Below are 23,465 nucleotides of genomic sequence, written 5' to 3'. Positions count from 1 at the left end.
ATTGAGAAAACTAAAGGGGTATTTAGACTTACTCGTAAATGAATTGTGTTTAGGGCGATGAGCAAATTTTAAAATTCATCATAAAGATAAACTTCTTACTCCCAATTCCTATGCACGTTGAATGTAGAATATGAATATCTTGTATAGTGTACCCAAAAAAGAAATAACCACTGAAATTAAATAATCTGATAGTTGATATTGTTTTAAATGTTGGGATTCTGTGTTAGATTTTATTTATTTATTTATTTGAGATGGAGTTTTGCTCCTGTTGCCCAGGCTGGAGTGCAATGGTGTGATCTCGGCTCACCACAACCTCCACCTCCTGGGTTCAAGCAATTCTCCTGCCTCAGCCTCCCAAGTAGCTGGGATTACAGGCGTGTGCCACCACACCCAGCTAATTTTGTATTTTTAGTAGAGACAGGGTTTCTCCATGTTGGTCAGGCTGGTCTCGATCTTCCTACCTCAGGTAATCTGCCCACCTCGGCCTCCCAAAGTGCTGGGACTACAGGTATGAGCCACCACACCCGGCCTAGATTTTATTTTTTTAATTTTTATTCCCAAAGAAGTTTGAAAAGCTAAAAATATTAGGGGTTTTTCATGTGAGGGAGAAATCACCTGCTATTAGAAATGGGGAAAGGAATGAATAGAAATTAAGGGAGCTTCGAAAGTAAATTGTTGAGAATAGGCTAAAAGTCATAGGAGACAGTATATGCAGGTGTAGTAAATTTTATGTGCAGGTGTTAGAAGTGTATGTTTCATTTCTCACTTGTTTCGGACTCACTCTTAGGCTCCTGCTTACCATCTGATTTTGGAAGGGATTTTGATACTCTGGATAATCAGACTTCTTTTCTCTAAGACTTACAAATTACAAGAACGATCTGATCTTACAGTCAAGGTAAGAAATTAAATCTGTTTTAATTATTGGGTATGTGATTATAGTTGCTATGTCCTTCCAGAAAGGATTTGTGGTGGCTCAACTATGTGTGTTAAAGCATTTTCTGTAATGTAAGGAAATCAAGGGGAATGAAATATTGGGGTAGGCAAAATATGGGGAAATCTAGAAATAAAGTCAGTACCCAAATGAAGACCGTATTATGGTCTTGGATACTTTGCTAGGAGTAAACAGCCGTCTTGCAAATAGATGGTTAGAAGGAACCCTGGGCAACTGCTGGAGTTTGAATGTTCATATGAGGGTTGTGTGAGTTGCTGCAGAATAGCGCAACTATTTCTGAAGTGTAGGATAAAGTTTCCCCTGGGGTCTTCTTAAAGGAGAGTCAGAGTAGAAAAGAATCCTACTCATACCACCTCAAATGGAATTTTGATGTGTTGTGTATGGTAAAGAAAAAAAAATTCTGAGCATAGAAGTTAAATTTTCATAAATTAACAAGTCACCCACAAAACTGCATGGAAAAGAGCCTCTAGCACTAGTGATAAGGAAAGAGGCGGGCGTGGTAAGTGCACAAAACTCACAAGTGATTCTGTTTTTATTCTAGCCACAACTAGACATGGTATTTCTAGCAGTGTATTCACTGTGACTTTTGCATTGCAACAGACAATTTTGATACTGCCGAAGTTGATGTAAAGTGACTGCGCCTGAAAAGCTTCGGGGGTTTGAATAAGGATAGCCATAATAACAAGTGCTATGTGGCTTACAGAGGAATAAGCGATAAGTGATGTTAAGTCAGTTTGTCTTAGACAAATAGTGCTTGTTATAACTATTCCTCATAAGGATAGTATGAGGAAGGGGTAGGATATATATTCTGTTAGGGGGCTGAGGATGAGGGTAAGTCGTATGATACCGTAGCCGCCTAGTTTTAGTAGTACTGCTGCAAGTACTATTGAGCTGGCAGTAGAGACTTCTATGTGGGCTTTAGGGAGTCATAGGTGAAGTCCATGTAGAGATATTTTTACTATAGAAGTCATAATACATACTAGTCATATAAGGTTGTTAGATCAGGAGTTCAATAGTTCTTGATTAGTAAACATTATTATTAGGATATTTAGTGAACCTGAGCTATTTCAGGTATGGATGAGTGTAATAAGTAAGGGAGGGGATCCTCCTAGTGTGTAAAATAAATATGAGCTTGCATTAGGCATTCTGGTTGGTTACCTCAGTGGGTAATAATGATTAGGGTAGGGATGACTGTAGCTTCTTAAAGAATGTAAAATATAACTAGTTCTGTGGCTGTAAATGCTGTAATTTAAAAAGTTTGTAGGAAAATTAATTTGGAAATATGGAGTGTTTTTCCACAGGGGTGATTCATTAGAGAGGTGATGTTGGCCGGCTGGGATTATAAGAGGTAGTAGTCAGGCTGTTTGGATTGGAAGAGGTGATGTTAATGGGTCAGAAGAAAAAGTTAATGAGAAGTTAGATGAATTATTGTTAGGTTGATTTAAAAATAGTAGGGTAATGAGGCTGATGAATAGGCTATGAGTAGCTATATTCAGATTATAGAGTTTTTGGAGAGTCATATTGTAAGACTATAATTGTTGGAATGATAATTTTGGGCATTGGAGTCAATTTAGATTTTGTACATAGTCTAGGCCAGATGCGTTGGAGATGGAGACTAGCAAAGCAAGGCCTACTGCGGCTCTGCAGGCAGCAAATACCAAGAGGATAGTGGGTATGAGGAAACCTAGAGTGAAATGCATGTTTACAGTTATGAGCGTATTTATGATAAATATTGACAGTATGATGCCTTCTAGGCATAATCGGGATGATGTTAGGTGGGATCGATAGATTAGTGCTCCTAGCAGTGCTACGGTGTATGCTAATACAATGTTAATATAAACAAATGGCATTTGGTAAATATGGTCTATGATAATCTAATGAGTCGAAATCATTTAATTTAAACTATTTACCAATTTGACTCAATCTAATCCTTTTTCGGTTTCATTCATAAATTAGGCCTAGGATTAGAATCGTACTTAGTAGAAGGGCTGTACTGATTATTAGGATAAGGTTATTTGTTTGAAGGGCTCATGGCAGGGGTAGTAGTAGGGCGATTTCTAAATCGAATAGGAGAAATGTGATGGCTACTAGGAAGAATTTTATGGAGAAGAGGAGGCAGGTAGAGGTTAATAGATCAAATCCACATTCATACGGTCTGGATTTTTCTATGTAAGTATTAAGTTATGGGAGTCAAAATGTAATTACTACTAATAGAGTTAATAAGGTGTCAGTTATTAGGGCTAGTGCTAGGTTAATTACTCTTTTTCAGACTTTGTTGAAACTAGTTGATTGGAAGTCAGTGGTACTGCATATACTAAAAGAGTAGTAGGACCCTCATCAGTAGATAGAGACACATAGGAATAGTCATACGACATCTACAGAGTGTCAGTATCAGGTGGTGACTTCAAAGTCAAATGGTGGTTGGATGTAAAATGAATTTTTTTTTTTGAAACAGAGTTTCACTCTTGCTGCCCAGGCTGGAGTGCAATGGCGCAATCTCGCCTCACTGCAGCCTCCGCCTCCCAAGTTCAAGCAATTCTCCTGCCTCAGCCTGCCTGAGTACCTGGGATCATAGGCATGCACCACCACCACGCCCAGCAAATTTTGTATTTTTATTAGAGATGGGGTTTCTCTATGTTGGTCAGGCTGGTCTTGAACTCCCGACCTCAGGTGATGTGCCCACCTCGGCCTCGCAAAGTGCTGGGATTACAGGGATGAGCCACCATGCCTGGCCTAAAATGAAATTTTAATTGGTGGAGAAGGCAGATGGTGAGAATTGTTGATCCAATAATAACATGAAGTCCATGAAAGCCTGTGACTATAAAGAATGTTGAGCTGTAGATTCCATCAGAGATGATAAAGGGGGCCTCGAAATATTCTGAGATTTTTAGAAGGGTGAGATAGACTCCTAAGAGGATTGTGGTAAATAGTGCTTGGATTATTTGTTTTTGGTTACCTTCTATTAGGCTGTGATGGGCTCAAGTAATTGGAACTCCTGATGCAAGTAATACAGACGTATTTAGGAGAGGTACTTCTAGGGGAAGAACACCTGTTGGGGGTCAGTGTCCTCCTGATTCTGGGGTTGGTGCTAAACTGCAGTGATAGAATGCCCAGAAATAACTGGCGAAGAATAATACTTCTGAGATAATAGGAGCATCCCATATCAGAGGCCTTTTTGGACAACTGCTGTGTGGTGGCCGTGGAATGTACTTTCTCGGACAATTTCACGTCATCATTGATATATAGTAGTGTGTTGGTTAGTAGGCTTAAAGTTTTAACTTTTAACAGTGGTAGAATTAAAGTAATCCTATGGTTAAGTCAGATGTTATTCGGAGAGCCGAGAGAGCTCCTGTTAGTGGTCAAGGGCTAGGTACAACTATATGGTAGGCATGAGTCTGGTGGGTCATTATGTATTATCATGCAAACAAAGACTTACTAATAATGTGAACACATAAGCTTGAATAAGAGTGACAGCGAACTTGAGAATAGTTAGTAGAATTAGAATAATAAGAGATAGTGAAGTTGCAGAGACACTGATAATTGATAATATTAGCACTGCACTGTATTTTAATTCTTTTTCTCCTGTAGGAAAAAGAAGAACTGATTGAAGAGTGGCAGCCAGAACCTCTTGTTCCTCCTGTCCCAAAAGACCATCCCGCTCTCAACTACAACATCGTTTCAGGGTAAATTGATTTTGCTACCTGAATTACTTGTATTTGGCTTCTTGTAGTAACCTGCAGTATATAGTGCTTTATATGTAGTAGTCCTTTTTTATCTGAAACTAAACGTTAAGAAGTTCCCAGGAGTAACAGCTTTAGCTCCTGGTTTTAAAAAATTTATTCTAGGGATGTTATAGACATTTTTTTAAATCTCCAATTTAAGCATTAATGCTTGCCTTTTTTCCCAAGAATGTGCATGTGTTAATATTTCAAATGGTCGAACACTTAAAATGAAAAGCAACAGACTCCTGCTTTTTACCCATCTGGTTATTTTCTGATTTTAAATCTGTTGCATGTTACCTTCATAATTCTAGATACTGTAGTATGCTTAACTACCATTTGTTGATTCACGAACTACAGACAATACCTGTTGACCCCCACAATATGAATTATGGAGCTTCTGCTCACTTATGCCTCTTCCCTCCTTGCTTCCAATGTCTCGTCTATTTTTTACTTTTCGTTCTCTTGGCTATCTTTGCTATATTGTATGTATTTTCATTAATTAAGAAATATATTAAGAATACAGAAAGTTGATATCAGACACCTATATACCTGCCACCCAGAATTAATAGGTGTTAACATTTTGCTATTTTTAATTCAAACTTACTTTTACAGATAAATAGAATATTACAAATGTATCTTAAGAAATTCCTTCGCCTTCGTCACTTACTCTTGCCTCTCATACAGATAACCAGTCTTGAAGTTGGTGATTGTCTTTGCTTATATTTATAATTTTACCATATATGCCTGTTGCCATAAAAATATTTAGTTTATTTTAAAATGTGATACAAGATATTTTCCTGAGCATTATTGTTCTGATTCTGATCTGATCACAGAGGAGCTTTTATTCTTCACTTCTGTAGATCTCTTTAGTCTTATAAAAGTTTTATATATTCTGAAATCAAACCTACCAATCTTTTAAGCTCCGCCTCCCGGGTTCACGCCATTCTCCTGCCTCAGCCTCCCGAGTAGCTGGGACTACAGGTGCCTGCCAGCATGCCTGGCTAATTTTTTGTATTTTTAGTAGAGACAGAGTTTCACTGTGTTAGCCAGGATGGTCTCGATCTCCTGACCTTGTGATCTGCCCGCCTTGGCCTCCCAAAGTGCTGGGATTACAGATGTGAGCCACCGTGCCCGGCCCAAACTTACCAATCTTTTATAGTTTGGTCTTTTGAGGTCTTAGGGAATTCTTTCCTACCCTAAAGGTCTAATTTGATTGTTTTCCATACGATGGCCAGTTGTCCCAGCATTACTAGTTGAATAATCTAGTATTTACCTACTGCTTGGAAATTTCCCTTCTTTGGTAAGCCCGATTCCCTTCTAAAGAGTCTGTTTCTGCCTTTTATTTTTATTCATTGGGTATATTTGTATCTCTGTGTACCAGAGACTCATTCATATATACCACAGCTTTATAATAAACATTGATTAGAGTGTCTTTCTACCTCCATGTTCTTCAGAATTGTCTAGGCTATTCTTGACCCTTCTTCACTGTGAGTTTAGGTTTAGGTGATCATATTTAACCAAAACAATGCATTTGGGTTTTTTATTAGAAGTGTGTTGAATTTATGGATTAATTTAGGAGGCTTGGTATCTTGCTGATACTTAATCTCACTACCCATTTACATGGTATATATTGCTTGTATACTTGGGCCTTTTGTCTTGTATACTTGAGTCTCTCTCTGTCGCTAAGCTGGAGTGCAGAGGTGCAATCTCGGCTCACTACAACCTCCACCTCCTGGTTCAAGCCGTTCTCCTGCCTCAACCTCCCAAGTAGCTGGGACTACAGGTGCGAGCCACCATGCCCGGCTAATTTTTGTGTTTTTGGTAGAGACGGAGTTTCACATGTTGGCCAGAATGGTCTCGATCTCTTTTTTTTTAAATTAAAAAGTAGACTTTAATGTCAAAAATACAAACTTGGGAAGGGCAGAAAGATCACATACAAGGCTGTCACTTCACACCTGGAGGGTTGCACAGCAGCCCAGCAGAGACGCTCCTCACTTCCCAGACAGGGCGGTGGCCGGGCAGAAGCGCTTCTCACTTCCTAGAGGGTGCAGGGGTTGGGCAGAGGCGCTCCTCCCTTACAAACGGTGAGGGGGCCGAGCAGAGGTGGTCCTCACTTCCCAGACCAGGCAAGGGCCAGGCAGAGGTGCTCCTCACTTTGCAGATGGGGCAGTGGCTGGGCAGAGGCGCTCCTCACTTCCCAGAGGGTGCAGGGGCTGGGCAGAGGCGCTCCTCCCTTACAAACGGTGAGGGGGCCGAGCAGAGGTGGTCCTCACTTCCCAGACCAGGCAGGGGCCAGGCAGAGGTGGTCCTCACTTCCCAGACCGGGCGGGGGGCCAGGAAGAGGCGCTCCTCACTTCACAGACGGGGCAGTGGCTAGGCAGAGGCGCTCCTCACTTCCCAGATGGTGCGGGGACCAGGCAGAGATGCTCTTCAGGTCTTGATCTCTTGACCTCCTGATCCGCCGCCTGGGCTTCCCAAAGTGCTGGATTATAGACGTGAGCTACCACGCCTGCCCTTCCGTATCTTCTTTCTCCTCCCAAGCGGCTGTTTTCGTCTCCTGGATTTTGATGTTCTACTTAACACCCCTATGTTCTTACCCATGTTGCCCTGCTGGAGGCGTCCTTCCCTCTGGGAAGCCTGACCCAGCTCTAACAGTGCCTCAGGAGATAGGCAGGGAAGCTTAGCGGGTGGGGCCCGCTCGTTTCTATCCCACCTCAGTTGCAGGGGAGGGGTCGGTTGCAGCGGCAGTGGTGGCCCTGACAGCTTTCTTTTGCGGGACCCGTGGCCGGCAGCTCTGGGTGGAGAAAAGTTACTTGATCCCAGAAGGGCTGCAGGATCTTTGAGCTGCATGTCCTTCCCTGTGATCAGCAAGCCTGGAGAGCTGGGCAGGTGATCTTTACCCAGCACCTTCAAGGCCGCCTTCTCTGGCCACAGGGAGCAGCCCGGAACTGGGGCAGGGAGCACTGTTGGAGCTGCGTCAGGCTTCCCAAAGGGAAGGATGCCTCCAGCAGGGCTGTGTGAGCTGGAGACTCCATGCCCCTTGGGGTAGAAACTCACTGCATGCACCTGGGCCTTGTCATTCTGGTTCTTTTCGGTCAAGCTCTTGAGGTGGACATTTCCCTCCAAGGGCCTGGGACTGCACCAGCAGGAAGTGAGGTTTCCCTGATTCTCCAGGGGCCTAGAGGTGGAGGCTGCTTCCCCATTGCTACAGGGGCCCCTTTTATTGTCCTCCTGCCCCTGGGTCTCTACCTGGTCTTTCACCTCCGTTGCTTCTTTGGGCTCTTCTGCCCTCACCTCCGTCTTCGGGAGCCTGGCTGGGATCACCTGCTCATCTAATGAAGGCAGTCGGAGGTTAAACTTGCGTCTGAGACGAGGGATCCTCACGGGGCTGGGGTGTCCGAACATCATGGAGTTGCGAGCAGACAGCACGGGTTTCTTCCTTGAGGGGGTGCTCCAGTCCACAGGAGACGGGACCCTCAGTGGGGTGCCCCTGTTCCGAGGGAGAAGACACAGCCTCGTAGGGGCGCCGTCCCACCTGGCTGGAAAAGAAGGCCCAGGATGTCGCTGAGGGTAGAAGAGGAATCGGGAACAGCCCAGGGTTCTCGAGGCAGGCACAGGTGCAGGAGCCGCAGGGTGAGCCCTGCCAGCTGGAAAGGCCTCAGAGATAAGACGAGCAGATTGCCAATGGCATCTCGGGGACCTGTGGTGGAACCAGGAACAAAATACGCTTAGACGAGCACGTTGCCAATGGCATGGCCGGGACCTGCGGCGGAACCAGGAACAAAATATGCCTAGTGAGTTGCCCATTTTGAGCAAGTTGTGCACAGATGAAACTAAGGGTCAGAGCGGAGAGGATACTCCTAAGTCAGCCACTTCTCTGTGGCCGGATGCACACTGGGCACCTGGGAGCTTATGACATCACCATGGGGCTGGTGACAGAGCCAGGGTGTGGAGGCGTGCTTAGGAGCCCAGCGAGGGTGCCTACAAGAGGAGTCAAAGGACAAAGGGCGAGGCCCCTCCAACGGTCCAGCTGGACTCTAGCCTCAGGGACGTCCTGCTCCTGGGGGCACATGTGTGGCCCTGGATGGGCCCCCCCTGTGGGGCTGTTGGGGGTGCAGGGCTGATCTGCCAGAGCCCTTCCCGCCTGGTGCCTGGCCCAGGTGCTGGCTGACACCCAGTGGCCCTGTCTTGGCTGGCCCTGTGCCCTTGGTTACAGTGCCAGAACTTGCTGGAAGCAGGGCGCAGGACCAGCCAGATCTCACCAGGCTTCCCAGGGCCTCTCCATTGCTTCTGTGCCGCCTGGAGCCAGGCCTGGCTTCTCCATGGCTACTGTGGCCTTGAGGGCCACCAGCCTCGCTGCGCAGGTTTCCAAGGAGAGGACACGGTGCCCTGACCTGACTGGATGCTGCCTCTTACCACATAGCCCGCTGGCAGGCAGGGTCTCCACTTCTTTTTACAAGTTTGTCTGAGATCATTCCTCAGGTCATTCAGGTGGTCACGGCCCAGCCAGGCTTTGGACCCGAGCTGTGCCATTCCACAGCTGGCATTCTGGCCTGTGGGCCTCATGATCATGGATACAGCATGTATTCTTATTTATTCCTGTATTCCTGGGGTACTTTGCACCGTGGCATATCTGTAATAAGCACATGCACACCTAGAAGAAGGCTTTCACTTCAACATATAAGTTGACCATGGCCCACTCTGGGCTCCAGTCCTCTACAAAGATGTAGGGCAGGGACTACCAATTAGCACAGCACCATCGCACATTGCTCTTCCAACGGAGTCTTTCACCCCAGATGTTCTTTCTCATCTGATGGGAAGTATCCAAGTATGTCAAGATTATGTTCTAGATCAGCTTTGGTCTATCCTAAAAGAAATTCACCAGTGGATTATTCCATATAGATAAAAGTCAGTTTCTCTGGTCTTCCTGGAATGTGTCTAGAAAACAAATACATTATTTACAAGTTAATAGTAGATCAATGTATTGAATTAAAATATGACGAACATAATTTGGTCATTGTGAGCATGCCAGCTCGGTCAACTATTCACCGCACATTATGATGCCCTAAATATAACTCTAGATTTTCTTATGCCCAAGAGAGGAACATACTCTTGGGTGTCTGGACTAGGGAAACGTGTGAAAAACCATTCAGCCGCTCTACATCTTTTTATTGGAGAATTGAAACTGTCTGTATTCAAAGATATTATTAAAAGGCAAGAAGTGAACTTCTGTCATTTTGTTAATTGTTTTCTGGTTGTTTTGTAGATCTTTTGTTTCTTTTATTGTTCGCTTTATGATTTGGTGAGTTTCTGTACTGATTAACTGATTCTTTTCTTTATTTCATTGACATATCTGGTGTAATATTTTTCTCTTTGGTTACTCTGGAGCTTACATTTAAAAATTTATAGTTATGATAGACTATTTAAAGTTGATTAAAAGTTTTGATCACACATGAACCTGCTATACCATCCCCACATCCCTTGTCAGTGCACAACATTTGTACTTTTTTGCCTTAATTTATATTGTTCTGTATTGGGCATTTATTAAGAACTCATTGTGGATATAACTATCTTCGACTGTTTTGATGTTCGCCTTTCTCGAGGGCGATTTGAAAGATTGTAAAGCATTGTTTCAGTGCTGTGGAACTCTCAATTTGCATGTGAATTTGTTTTTAACAGGTTGACCGTGTCCTGTGTTTTTGCTTTAGTATTGTTCTTTCACTTGTGATTGAAGCACTCCCTTAAGCATTTCTTGTCAGGCTGGCCTTACGGGGATGAATTCCATAAGCATGTGTTTGTCTGGTAAAGACTTTATGTCTTTAATTTCTGATGGGTAGCTGTGCTAAGTACAGTGCTCTTTGCTGACAGATTTCCCATTAGCACTGTGAGTATAGCATCCTATCTCTCCTGGCCTTCAGGGTTCCTGCTGTGAAGACTCCTGATAGTCTGAAGCAGACTTGCTTCCTTGGGATTTGATGCTTCTCTCTTGCTAATTTTAGAATGTTTTCTTTGTGTTTGACTTTTGACAAATTGATTATAATGTGACTTAGACAAGACCTTTTTGGGTTGAATATGTATTGGACCCTTGAAGCTTCGTGGAACTGGATGTCCACATCTCTCCCAAGAATTGGGAGATTTTCAGCTATTATTTTGTTAAATAAGTTTTCTGTGTCTTTGTCTGTCTCTTCTCTCTGTTTCTCTTCTGTGTTTCCAAAATCTGTTATCGTAATATCATGGCACAAGCCTCATAGGCTTTCTTTGATTCTTTTTCCTCTTTTTTTCTCCTTTTTTCCCTCAGGCTGGGTTATTTCAAAAGTCCTATCTGCAAATTCAGAAATTCTTTGTTTTGTTTGACCTAGTGTGCCGTTGAAGCTCTCAGTTGTACTTTTTATTTCATTCATTCAGTTCTTCATTCCTAAAGTTTCTGTTGGTTTGTTTGTTTTCTTTAATGATATCTATGTCTTTGTGGAATTTCTCATTCAGGTTATTGCTTTTTTTATTATTTGTTAGGTTTTCTATCTGTATTCTCTTGTATCTCATTGAATTTTCTTAAGATCAATGTTTGAAATTCCTTTTAAGGCAATTTGAAAATTTCCATTTATTTAGGGTAACTTTGTGAAACATTATGCACCTTTGGTGGTCTCGAGTTTCATTGCATTTTCATGTTTCTTATCTCCTATGTTTATATTTATGATACTGTTGACATGGTCACCTTTTCCAGTTGTATAGAGTAGTTTATGTAGCGAAAGACTTTCACCTGGAGAAGTGTCTCAGGGTGTCAGTTGGATGGGCTGCATCTGCTTTAGTTCCAGGAGGACAGTAATGTAGTATCCGTGCTTTTTTCTTGCCTTTTTTTTTTTCTTTTGCTGTTATCCATTTTGGTGATACCCGTGAGTGCCTTCGTGACCTAGGCTGCAGGAGCATGTGCAGTTTGTTTTTCTGCTCAGGTTGGGAGTTGTGGAGGAAGGCGGCGGTCTCAGGAAGCTGCATGCCTAGCTGGTGAGTGTGTTACTGAGTCACAAGGGTTGGTTCACCAGTTTGAGATGGGACTGCCCTGGAAACACTCATCTGGCTGTGGATTACTGGGGCTGGTCTGCAGGCTTGCGATGGGGATCTCCTGGAAGCAACAGGCCCAGTTGGTGAGCACACCGATGGCATGAGAAATCAGCCCACAGTTAGTGTTGCAGTCACTAGGATGTGGAAGGCAAACCTCTTTGAGAGTTTGTTTCTAGGATAGAGAGAGCAGTAGCTGCTTTCCTGAAGAACGCTGTTGTAATGACAGGGTAGCCTCTGTCATTACAGAGGAGGCAGTGACCACTAGTTCACGGAGCAGAATATACACAGGTATGGCTTGGCTTTCTAGATAGTGCTGTATGTGGGCTCCTTCTCTGGGGCAGTGTAGCCCTGTGGGCATCAAGCAGCTCCCTAAACTAGGCTGCTAGAGATGGGGTTTCTCCATGTTGGTCAGGTTGGTCTCAAACTACTGACCTCTGGTAATCTGCCCACCTCGGCCTCCCAAAGTGCTGGGATTACAGGCGTGAGCCACCATACCTGGCCTACCTTTTTTTTTTTTTCTTTAAAGAAACTTGGTTATGTTGTTCTTTATTTTCTTTTTGATTTTTTTCACCCAGGTTTCCTTACAGTCATGCATCACTTAATGACGTAGATACGTTCTGAGAAATGTGTTAGGCAATTCCATTGTCCTGCAAACATCATCGAGTGGACTCACACAGACCTAGATGTGTAGTGTGTACCTATAACCTGGTACACACCTAGACTATTGTGGTATAGCCTGTTACTCCTAGGTTACAAACTGTACAGCATGTTACTCTACTGAATGCTCTAGGCAGTTGTAGCAAAATTGTATTTGTATATCTAAATATATTTAAGTATAGAGAAGGTACAGTAGGGCCAGGCATGGTGGCTTATGCCTGTGATCTCAGCACTTTGGGAGGCTGAGGTGGGCAGGTCACTTGAGCCCAGGAATTGGAGACCAGCCTGAGCAACATGACAAAACCCCTTCTCTACCAAAGAATCCAAAAAATTTGCTGGGTGTGGTGGTATAGGCCTGTAGTCCCAGCTACTTGGGAGGATGAGGTGGGAGGATGGCTTGGGCTCGGGAGGTAGAAGTTGCAGTGAGACAAGATTGTGCCACTGTGCTCCATCCTGGGCAACAGCGCCAGACCCTGTCCCCCCCCACCCCCAAAAAAAAAGTACAGTAAAAATACAGTATTATAATCTTATAGGACTACTGTTGTATATGTGGTCCATTTTGTCAACTGAGATGTCGTTATGTGGCACATGACTGTATGTCCATTAATTGTAGGTGATTGAGACTGGCTCTCTGAAAACACATCTGCACTCACTGTCCCCAGGCCTGGACTAGCTCCTGTCGTGCCTTTGTGTGGATTAGGGGAAGGTACTCTTCCTCCAGCAAGTGCAGCAGCCTGGTGCAGACCTTGGGCTGTGGTGCCAATACCTGGGTGCCCCTTACAGGACGCCAGCTCATGCAGCAGCCTTGCGCTGCCCTTTCTTCTGGCAGAGTTCAGATAGAGCATACTGTGTCCTTAGATAGTTTAGTGGTTATATTTTTATGACTTCATTAGTATTATGCATTAGTTGGGCCAGTGTTATGAGACTGTGTTTTCTTTATTGGAGACTTTTGTTTTCCCCAGAGTTAATCATTTTTGTTTGTTCACTTGATTGGTTCTATACTGGTCTTTAATTTAATGTTGTTTTCCTCTAGGAGCATGAAACTCCATTCAGAATGTTCACACGTTAGTTATCTATGGGATTCACTTTCTTTGTTCTTTCTCTGTCCTGCTCCACTCCTGACTGGTTGTTATTTGCAGCCGCTACACAGGGTGTGTCGGCCGGTGTGTCCAATCACCATTAGCTTGAGAATTTCATTTCTCTGTTCTGCATTGGCTATTTCCTATCTCTTGGTTTACAGTAGATTATAGATGGATTTCGGAGAAGGGTCATGGAAGGTGAATTTCTTTTTTGAAACCTACACATCTTAAAATTTTTTATTTTTACCCTTTTGCACTGTACTGATTATCAGTTTTTATTGATCTGTTAGACACTTACTTCCTCAATATCTGGTGATTGTTAACATCTCTTCTTTTTTCTCAATATGCACAATATTTTTATTGTCATTAAGAACATTATGTAAATTGCAGAAAACCACAAGAAAATAGAAGGATGTTTTGTTGATAGTCATACGTTGAGTGTTACTTTTCTTCAACTTATGCAATACCTATTTATATTCAGTACTGAGTTGACACAAGAGTAAGTGAATTTACTTGTTTTTCTTCTTTAAACAGCAGCCTTATTGATATATAATCTATATACCATAACATTTACCATTTTGAAGTGTAAGTTTTTTTACTTTAAACAGCAGCCATATTGATACATAATCTATATACCATAAAATCCATCATTTTGAAGTGTATAATTAAGTGGATTTTAGCATGTTCCCAGAGTTATACAACTATCACAACCATCTAATTCTGGAACATTTTTATCACCCCAAAAGAAATCCCAAAGCCGTTAGCAGTCACTTCCCACTCCTTCCTCTGCGCAGGCCTTAGCAACCATTTATCTACTTTCTTTGTGGACTTGCCTATTCTGGACATTTCACATTAAAAGGAATAAACAATACTTAGCCTTAGTTTCTGGGTTCTTTCATTTAACGTAATGTTTTCAGGACTCATCCACATTGTAGCATGTATCCATACTTCATTTTATCACGAAATAATATTTCAGTTTATGGGTATACACATTTTGTTTATACATTAATCAGTTGAAGCACAATTGGGTTTTTTCCCTCGTAAGAGTATATGAAAAAATAAAATATGTATGAATAAAACTGCTATGAAATCATGTGTACACATTTTTGCGTGGGCATAATGTTTTAATTTTTCTTAGATATATACCTAGGAGTAGGATTGCTGGGTCATATAACTCTGTGTTTAACGTTTTGAGGAACCCCCAAACTGTTTTCCAAAGTGGTTGCATCGTTTTGTATTCCCACTAGCTACGTATGAGGTTTATAATATCTTCACATCCTCAGCAATGCTTATTATTTTCTATTTTATTGTAGCCATCCTAGTAGGTGGGAAGTGGGATCTTGTGGTTTTAATTTGCATTTCCCAGATAACTAATGATGTTGAGCATCTTTTCATCGGCTTATTGGCCATTTGTATGTTTTCTTGGCTGTTTTCAGTGGGGGGGGGGGGTTTCTTTCTATCAGTAAAACTGTAAAAGTTCTTTATATATTTTGAATCCTTGTCAGATACGTGATTTGCAGATTTTTTTTTTTCGTTCTGTGGGATTTTATTTTACTTCTTTGATAGTGATCTTTGAAATTCAAAAGTTTATTTTAATGAAGTCTAACTTACCTGTTTTTCCTTTTGTTGCTTGTGTTTTTTTGTCATCCGTAAAAACTTTGGCTTAATCTAAGGTTACGAAGATTTACTCTTTGCTGTCTTCTAACCATTTATAGTTTTTGCCCTTGACATTTAGTGTGTCATTCAAGTTAATTTTTGTATATGGTGTGAGGTAGAGGCCTATCTTTATCTTTTTACAGGTGGATGTCAAGTTGTCCTAGCACTATTTGTTGAAAAGACTATTTCCCTTCTGAGTTGTCTTGTTGAAAATCAGTTGACCATATATCTAAGGATGGTCTATCTATTTTCAAGAATGACACACTAAAACGGTCATTGAGAGCCCTGTTAAAATGGGCTTGGCTTTTTCTTCAGTTTTACTGAGGCATAATTGCCAAATAAAAATTGTATATATTCAAGGTGTATAATATGATTTTATATTTTCATGTATATATATACACACACATACACATTGTGAAATAGTGATCACAATCAAATTAATTAACATATCCATCACTACATTTAGTTACCGTTTGTGTTTTAGAGGGGTGAGGATGGGGTGGGCTTTTTGACTGAGGGGCTTGCACTAGGATAATCAGACAGGGACCTGTTCGTTTATTTGAGGGGCCCCCCCAAACTTAGTATTTGTAGTTTTTATTCTCTTGGCTTTGTGTTTCCCAGGAGAGGAGTCCTCTCGTCTGTTACTTTGCAGGTAAAAAGCTGCTTTCCACCATTTGGGAGCTGAGTTGAAGGCAAGAGGCCCAGGGTCTTACCTTTCTTTATGTAGCTTACACTAATTTTTGTCTTCAGAGTGGCACCCGTGCCTTCACTCGTTCTTTCTCTTAAGGACTTCCAGTTTATACACAGCCTTTCCAGAGAGCATTTCTTCAGGGTGGAGGAGGGGAGTGACTGCCTATTGTCTAGGCACCCAGCCAGTCCTCCTGTTGTCAGCCTTTCCCGTTTTCCCATGTTTAGAGGAAGCTGGTACCCCGTTGGGGAGCATGTTTCAGGCATTGCTGCTTGGCTTTTCACTGCTGGCCTAGGCTTGTCTTTCTCTTTGATCTCTTTGACTTATGAAATACAACTTGTCCATTTGCTTTCCGGTTTCCAACATTTTGTCAGCTCTTCTCCTTGTTCTGGTCTGGGTAGGTTTAGACCTTTAAACTTTGTATGCATTTTGCATTTGCTTTCCGAGTGTGCTTTCAGAAGAGACCAAGGGTTGAGGTGGTTTTTAATGTTAGCTGATACTAAATGGGATGAAGAAATATCAAATCAGGGTCAGTAAAGAGAGGTGGGGTTGCTGCGTGTATTTCTTGTTCATTTCTTTTGACTGTCACGTATTCTTCTGTTGTGTGCAGCCTCCACATTTCACTTCTCCATTTTCCTCATGATGGACACCTAAACCGCCCCCATTTCCCACTGCTGCAAAGAATCCTCTGATTAATATTCCCTCATGAACCTAATATTCCCTTGAATTTCTCTGGGGGTATAGAGCCAGGAATAGGATACTGATACATGCCTGCCTAATTTTCCCTTAGGACTTTCCTGTGTCGTCTGTGGTCCCCTGAGATAGTATATAGGAATTCAAGTTTTCCCTGCATCTCTGTTTAGCAGTACTGTTTGCTTTGGATTTCTCTTGCTGTTTGAGCCTTTGAGCATCATTTCATCTACTTTTTAGCTGTTGGAGTTTTCTACTTCTTTGAATGCCTCTTCATATCTTTTACCTATTTTTCCACTGGATTCCCAGTCTGTCTTTTGATTAGCAAAAGTTCTATATACCTTGTAGATTTTAATCCTTAGTCAGTTTTTGACTTAGTACTCTATTACATTGGTTCTAAGACACATACCGTTTTTCCCTAGTTTAAAATCCCTGAAGTGGGGATGAATCTTAAAGCTGCTGAGAGTCACTGGTGAGTCATTGTCAGCCAGGAAGGTAGTTTGTGACATGGTTCTCATTGCCTATGCACCAGTGAACTTGGTGGTGGTGAGCTTACTGTCAGCACTCCAGCTGAGGTGTATGCCCTGCTGGTCAATGAGACAACTGATGGCCGGAGAGATGGCCAGATCTACAGAGCAGAAGCTCACAGAGGCTAGGATGATGAAAGGCTTTGAAGATGTCTTTGTCAGACTTCCCGTTGCCTTTGGGTAGTATCAGCTCGCTTTCTAGAAACGTGATTTAATTGGAAGGATGATAAAACTGTGAGTTTGGTTCAATAGGAAAGTTGCAGCATCAGAACTTGAGAATGGGTGACAGTTAACATGTCAGATAATCTCAGAAATGATAGTGAAGCATGCTGGTAAAAAATGCTGCGATACTGCCAAGAGCAAGAAGGAGACCATGGTATGAAAACTTGTGGTGTCAGTGACTTAGAGGAGAGGGACAAAACTCAGCTAAAGAGGTTTTAGGAATGTCTCGACTGATTTATCTTGCTTCTATTTTCCTTTTCATAAGTACAAATGTAGTGTAACAAAAATCTGTATCTAAGAATGTATAATAGACCTTATCATTAAGCATAAACTAAAAAGCTGTACATGACAAGAAAATATCAATGTATTTTAATTGACACTGTTTCTCTTCCTTAGTGATGGATAAAATGCAATTGATCACATCTTAGATTCAGTGAAATACAATAAACCTCTTCTCTATCACCCATCTGTTAACTTTATCTGTGGTATCTTTCGTTGAACCAAGTTTCTTAATTTTGACTTAGTCAAATGCATCCATCTTGGCTTGGTTTGTGTTTTTGGAGACTTGGTTAAGAAATCATATCCTACCCTGAGGTCCCAAAGACATTCTTCTACATTTTGTTATCTTTTCTAAAATACCTTTTAGGTTTTTAATGTGTCTGGAATTCACTTTGTACCTGGCTGTTCAACTTTATCCATAGAGAAAAATGTGTGTGAAACCTAGTGGTTTGCGGGGTAACTGCTGTCGTTTCCCAGGTGTTCATACGCACACAGCTCTCTTGAGTTCTCGGTGGTTTGCGGGGTAACTGCTGTCGTTTTCCAGGTATTCATATGCACACAGCTCTCTTGAGTTCTCGATTCTTTCATTGGTCTCTGCCTGCTCCAGTACCAAACCTGTTGTTAACAGGGGTCTGTAATATTTGCTTCCTTCCGGTAAAGCACCTCCCTGTTTCTGAATTCAGTTAGTCGTTCCTGAACTTGTATCCTTCTGTGTAATTATTGAAGTTCATAGAGTTCTGTTAGAAATTCTGGTGGAATTTTAATCGTGATTGCATTGAGTTTGTAGTTTATTTTGGCAAAAAATAATATCTTTAACATGTTGAGCCATCCCTTCAGCTGACCATCATATAGCTTATCATTTATTACTGTCCTTATATTTTTCTTGATACTGTAAATACTTTGTATTTTGTTGCCTTTATTATTAATTCCAATGGTTTGTTGATTTCATTGAGTTTTTTATGTAAGGTGATCATATCACCTGCCGATAACAATGTGACTCTTCTCAGACGTGTGTGTGTGTGTGGGCACACTTGTTTATTCACATTTTTGGACTTACAGTTTTACTGGTATGGTCTTTAGTAATATGCTGAATAGTGAAAAGATACCAAGCATCTTGTTTCCCAGTTAATATCTGTAGATTTTAGGTATTATAGTCTAATCAGTTCGAGACTATTCCCCCTGATCCAAGTTTTCTAAGTTTTATAAGTAGATATTAAACTTCATCAAATGTCATTTCTGCATCTAAGATCATTGCATGACTTTTCTTTATTATGTTGTATTTTCTGAAATTCTTGTTATTTAACTTCTATTCATATATCTCTTAGATGTACTCTGTTCTTTTTCTAACTTAGCTGAACACTTAATTTACATTTTTAATCTTTTCTGGTACTGATTCACATTCTCTTTACAAAAGACCCTGAGTGTAATTCAGAATTCACGCTTAAAGAAAGGTTTTGAAAGATAATAAAGTACATATTCCTTTTTTTTTTTTTTTTTTTTTTTTTTTTTTTTTTAATAAAGGGGGTTTCACCATGTTGGCCAGGATGGTCTCAATCTCCTGACCTCAGGTGATCCACCCACCTTAGCCTCCCAAAGTGCTGGTATTACAGGCATGAGTCACTGCACCCAGACTGTAGGCTGTATTTTAATGTGTGTTATTCAGACCTAAATATTTTCTTTTTTTATTTATTTATATTTTTGAGACGGAGTTTCACTCTTGTTGCCCAGGCTGGAGTGCAATGGCGCGATCTCGGCTCACCGCAACCTCCACCTCCCAGGTTCAAGTGATTCCTCTGCCTCAGCCTCCCGAGTAGCTGGGATTACAGGGATGCGCCACCACGCCCGGCTAATTTTTTTGTATTTTAGTAGAGATAGGGTTTCTCTTTGTTGGTCAGCCTGGTCTCGAACTTCTGACCTCAGGTGATCTGCCTGCCTCGGCCTTCCAAAGTGCTGGGATTACAGGCATGAGCCACCGCGCCCGGCCCAGACCTAAATATTTTCTAATTTTTATTGTGTGTTTTTTTTTTCTTTGACTGAAGCATAGTGTTTTCCTTAAGTTTTGTCTTCTCAGTAATTTATAATTCATTGCTATGTGATTAAAAAACATGTTCTGGATGATAGCTTTCCTGAATGATTCTGCTGCTCTTGTTGAGACTTGCTTTATGTCTTCATTGTAAATTTTGCAAATGTTCCACGGCTTTATCACAAAAATTTATATTATATATTCCTTTTATTCAAGGTGTCTTGTGTCCATTACATCAAGCATTTTAATTATTATTCAAATAGTTGACAGTCTTAGCCATTTTCTGTCTGGTATGTAAGTGAACGAGAAAGAAAGAGACAGTGAAGATCAGTGTTACCCTCCATGTGGATTCATTCTCTGTCTCTGTGTTGTTTTTAAATTCTTTAATTCGAAGGTATGTTATTCGATGTATGTGGGCTCAGCATTTCTACATCTTTTTTTAATGTCCCTTATCTCTAACAAAACTTATGTTTTACCTTAGAGTCCATTTGTCTGATAGCAGTGTAGCTACACCCAGCTTTCATTTAGTTATTATGTGATTAATAGGACTCCGTTTTCAGTTTTACTGTGTCATTGTGTGTAGTTCTTTTGTACATAATTGGATTTTAATCCTAGTATCATTTTTTAACTGAGGAGTTTAATCTGTTTACACTTATTTTGATTACTAACTCATTTGTATAGGAAACACTATTTCTGCTGAAATATGAGGTGATTCACAATTTTCCCAATAACGTTTAAAACAGTTTGTTGGCCCATTTGATATGTAAACTTAAAGAGTAAATAGCCAAAAATAATGTTATTTGATTTATTAATTTAATTGCACATGTATATTTAAAATGTCATTGCGCAAATAATATATTCAACAGTACTGCTGTTTCCTTTGCCTAGGCATCTGGGATACCATTAGAAGCACTGAAAAATGTGTGTTTAAAGTCTGTCATTTTCACTTCTGTCTGAATACCTGGATGTGTAACTTTTTGAATCTGTGTATGCTGCTGTCCCTCAAAAGGTTACCCAACTCTCATTCAGTATTTGTGATTCTACGCTTGACCCCTTTCAGGGTTGCTTTTTGTTGTGGTCTTTAAAAAGCCTTGCTTACTTGGTGGTATAGTGTTTCACTGGGAAGTCCCTCTCCCAGGAATATGTATTATGTGTGGGAAATAAGTACAATATCTGTGTCAAATTATTTTCTCTCTCTTTAAAAAAACAAAAAACAAAAAACTGATTTCTTCAAAACACCTAAAGGTAGCATTGTTAAAGATCATTCTGGTTGAAGTTGTAACTAATTAGCAGTGGGTACAACTGCATATAATAGGAAACCCAAACTTAGATGGCTCAGGCAAAGTACAAGTTTATTTGCCCTCACAAGTGTGGAGCGAGGTAGCTAGCGCCACAGATGATCAGGGACCCAGGTTTCCATCCTGGTGCTCTGCCCTTGAGATGTGTGGTCACCTTAAGGGAAGATGGCGGGCAGACAGGCAGAAAAGAGGCTCCTTCTGGCCTTGTCAGCCTGGTTACCTCAACACTGGCCACACCTAGTTGCAGGAGCAGCTGACAGACATGGTCTTTTGTTCCAGGGCAGTGGCGTTAATTATTTCGTTTCTTCTTTTTTTTTTTTCTTCCCTTGCCTTTAGTCTGCTTGATCAGGTTTTCTTGATTAGACTTCCCTTATTCTTTTCTTCTCCTCATGTTTCACGTAAGTAATTCCTGTCCAATTTTTTTTGTTTTTTGAGACAGAGTCTCACTCTGTTGCCCAGGCTGGAATGCAGTGGCACCATCTCGGCTCACTGCAGCCTCTCTCTCCTGGATTCAGGAGATTCTCCTGCCTCTGCCTCTGGAGTAGCGCGGATTACATGCATGCACCAGCACGCCCAGCTAATATTGTTTGTATTTTTAGTAGAGACAGGGTTTCACCATGTTGGCCAGACTGGTCTCGGACTGCTGACCTCAAATGATCTCCCCCCCACTTTGGCCTCCCAAAGTGCTGGGTTTGCAGGCATGAGCCACCTTGCCCCAAATGTTATAATCTTCCTCTGTCCTTACTGAGCAGTACAGGAACTTACTAGACTCCTTCTACTTCAGTTGTTCCCCATCCCCACTCCCCCTTTCTTGATGTCCTGGTCTGATATTTGACTTCCACTTACTTTATATCCTCCAGGATTATTATAGGATTCTTTACCTATTTACCAGTTTCTTACTGCCAATCTTTAGGTATTTCTTTCTTTATCTGTGCAGCTTCTTCGGGCTTAAAATTCCTTTTTCTAAAATATATTCTCTAGTAGATTGTTATGTGGAGGTTCAGAGAGGGTAACCGGTATCTCCTAATGAGAAGCGTTTTTATTTTCCCTCCTTGGATGACAGTTAGTGGATAACAAGTTCTGAGTGGATCATGATTTGCCCTGCGGCCCTTGGAGGATTTCATCATGGCCTGGCCTCTGAAGAGACTGTCAGTCTAATTGTTGTGCATCTTCTGTTTTTCTAGTGGCTTTCACAATTCTTTTTCTCTGTAAAATTCTACGGTTTCACTGTCATGTGTCTTGTTGTAATTTATTCATATTTATCCTACTTGGGATTCATTTTTCTACTTCAGTCTGTGGATCTGTCTCCCATGAATTCTGGGACATTTTTAGCTGTTACCTGTTCAAACATTGTCTCTCACTTTTTTCCTCCAGTTTTTCCCGGTAGAACTCATGTGCAGTGTACTTTTAACCTTCATATCCTGCATGTTCAGTATGTACTCTTTCATATTTTTGTATCTCTTGGTAATCTCAGCTCTGTCTTTCGTTTTTCTGCTGTGTCTGATGGGGTATTTAATCTATCTTTTGGATTTCTAATTTTATTGACTCTTAGATTTTATTTCCGGAAGTTATATTTGACTATTTAGCAAGTTAACCTGTCCTTTTTTTTTTTTTCGAGATGGAATTTCATTCTTGTTGCCCAGGCTGGAGTGCAATGGCACAATCTCGACTCACTGCAACCTCCGCCTCCTGGGTTCAAGCGATTCTCCTGCTTTAGCCTTCTGAGTAGCTGGCATTACGGGCGTGCGCCACCATGCCTAGCTGATTTTTTTGTATTATTAGTGGAGATGGGGTTTCACCATGTTGGTCAGGCTAGTCTTGAACTCCTGACCCCAGGTAATCTGCCCGCCTCGGCCTCCCAAAGTGCTGGGATGACAGACGTGAGCCACTGTGCCCAACCCAGCCTGTCGTTTTCTTAGTAGCTTTTTAACCTTTCCTTGTACTTATGCTCTTGGGCCTCAGCACTTTCTAGCGTCCAGCGTCTCGCGTTCTTGGGCGGTAGCCCTTCTGCATGTATTGTATGTTGACTGTCACTCATGGTGGGGTTGTGGTTTTTGATTGGGAAAGTTGTTTTCTCTCTCTTGAGTCCTCTCCGGTCTTGATTGTGGAGATGTCTTTCTGGTTGGTTTTACTTGATTCTGCAGCGTACCCTGTAAGATTTTAGGTTCCAGGATTTCTGTATCAGTTGCCCGTTTTGACCTGTTCCTGCTAGGCTGCATGGGGCACAGGTCTGAGACTTCCATTTCTCACTGGAAACTTTGTTCCTTCCCTCCTCCAAGTGCTGGACAGAAATAGCATCCCTGCATCACATCATGCTGCCTCCTGATAGCTTTTGAGCCGTGGTGAGGGGTTTTGGATGTACTTGTTCTTAATCATTTGTTTTCTGTGTATTACAGTTTTTGTAGAATGGTCTCAGTGTTTACAACACCTTTGGTACAGGGGTGGTCTACCTAGCTGTTTGTTTGTTTGTTTTTTAAAATCTTTTTGTGACTGCCAATTCCCGACTGTGGAATCAGGGAGGACTTAGAAAACTTAAGGAAACCCCGAGAAATAGGAACCTAAATAACATGATAGAATCAGAATCACAGTTGAGGAAGTGAGTGGCACTGGATTTGA

General features: G+C 41.6%; 2 protein-coding genes across 2 annotated transcripts in view; one reads left to right on the top strand and one right to left on the bottom strand.

The window, feature by feature from the left end:
- SPTLC1 (serine palmitoyltransferase long chain base subunit 1) overlaps nucleotides 1-23,465 on the top strand; it is an 80,450-nt gene that overhangs the window by 1,640 nt on the left and 55,345 nt on the right. The window contains exons 2-3 of the mRNA XM_010373597.2: nucleotides 788-895; nucleotides 4,541-4,635. Coding sequence (XP_010371899.1) covers nucleotides 788-895; nucleotides 4,541-4,635 — 203 coding nt within the window. The remainder of the gene's footprint in view (nucleotides 1-787; nucleotides 896-4,540; nucleotides 4,636-23,465) is intronic.
- LOC115893931 (putative UPF0607 protein ENSP00000382826) lies at nucleotides 7,162-8,481 on the bottom strand. Its single transcript, XM_030919456.1, has one exon. It carries the CDS (start codon nucleotides 8,479-8,481, stop codon nucleotides 7,162-7,164), a length of 1,320 nt encoding a protein of 439 aa, XP_030775316.1.

This window comes from Rhinopithecus roxellana, chromosome 16 (assembly GCF_007565055.1).
Source record: "Rhinopithecus roxellana isolate Shanxi Qingling chromosome 16, ASM756505v1, whole genome shotgun sequence".
In the NCBI taxonomy this organism is placed as follows: domain Eukaryota; kingdom Metazoa; phylum Chordata; class Mammalia; order Primates; family Cercopithecidae; genus Rhinopithecus; species Rhinopithecus roxellana.
This window is presented reverse-complemented; position numbering and strand designations above follow the sequence as displayed.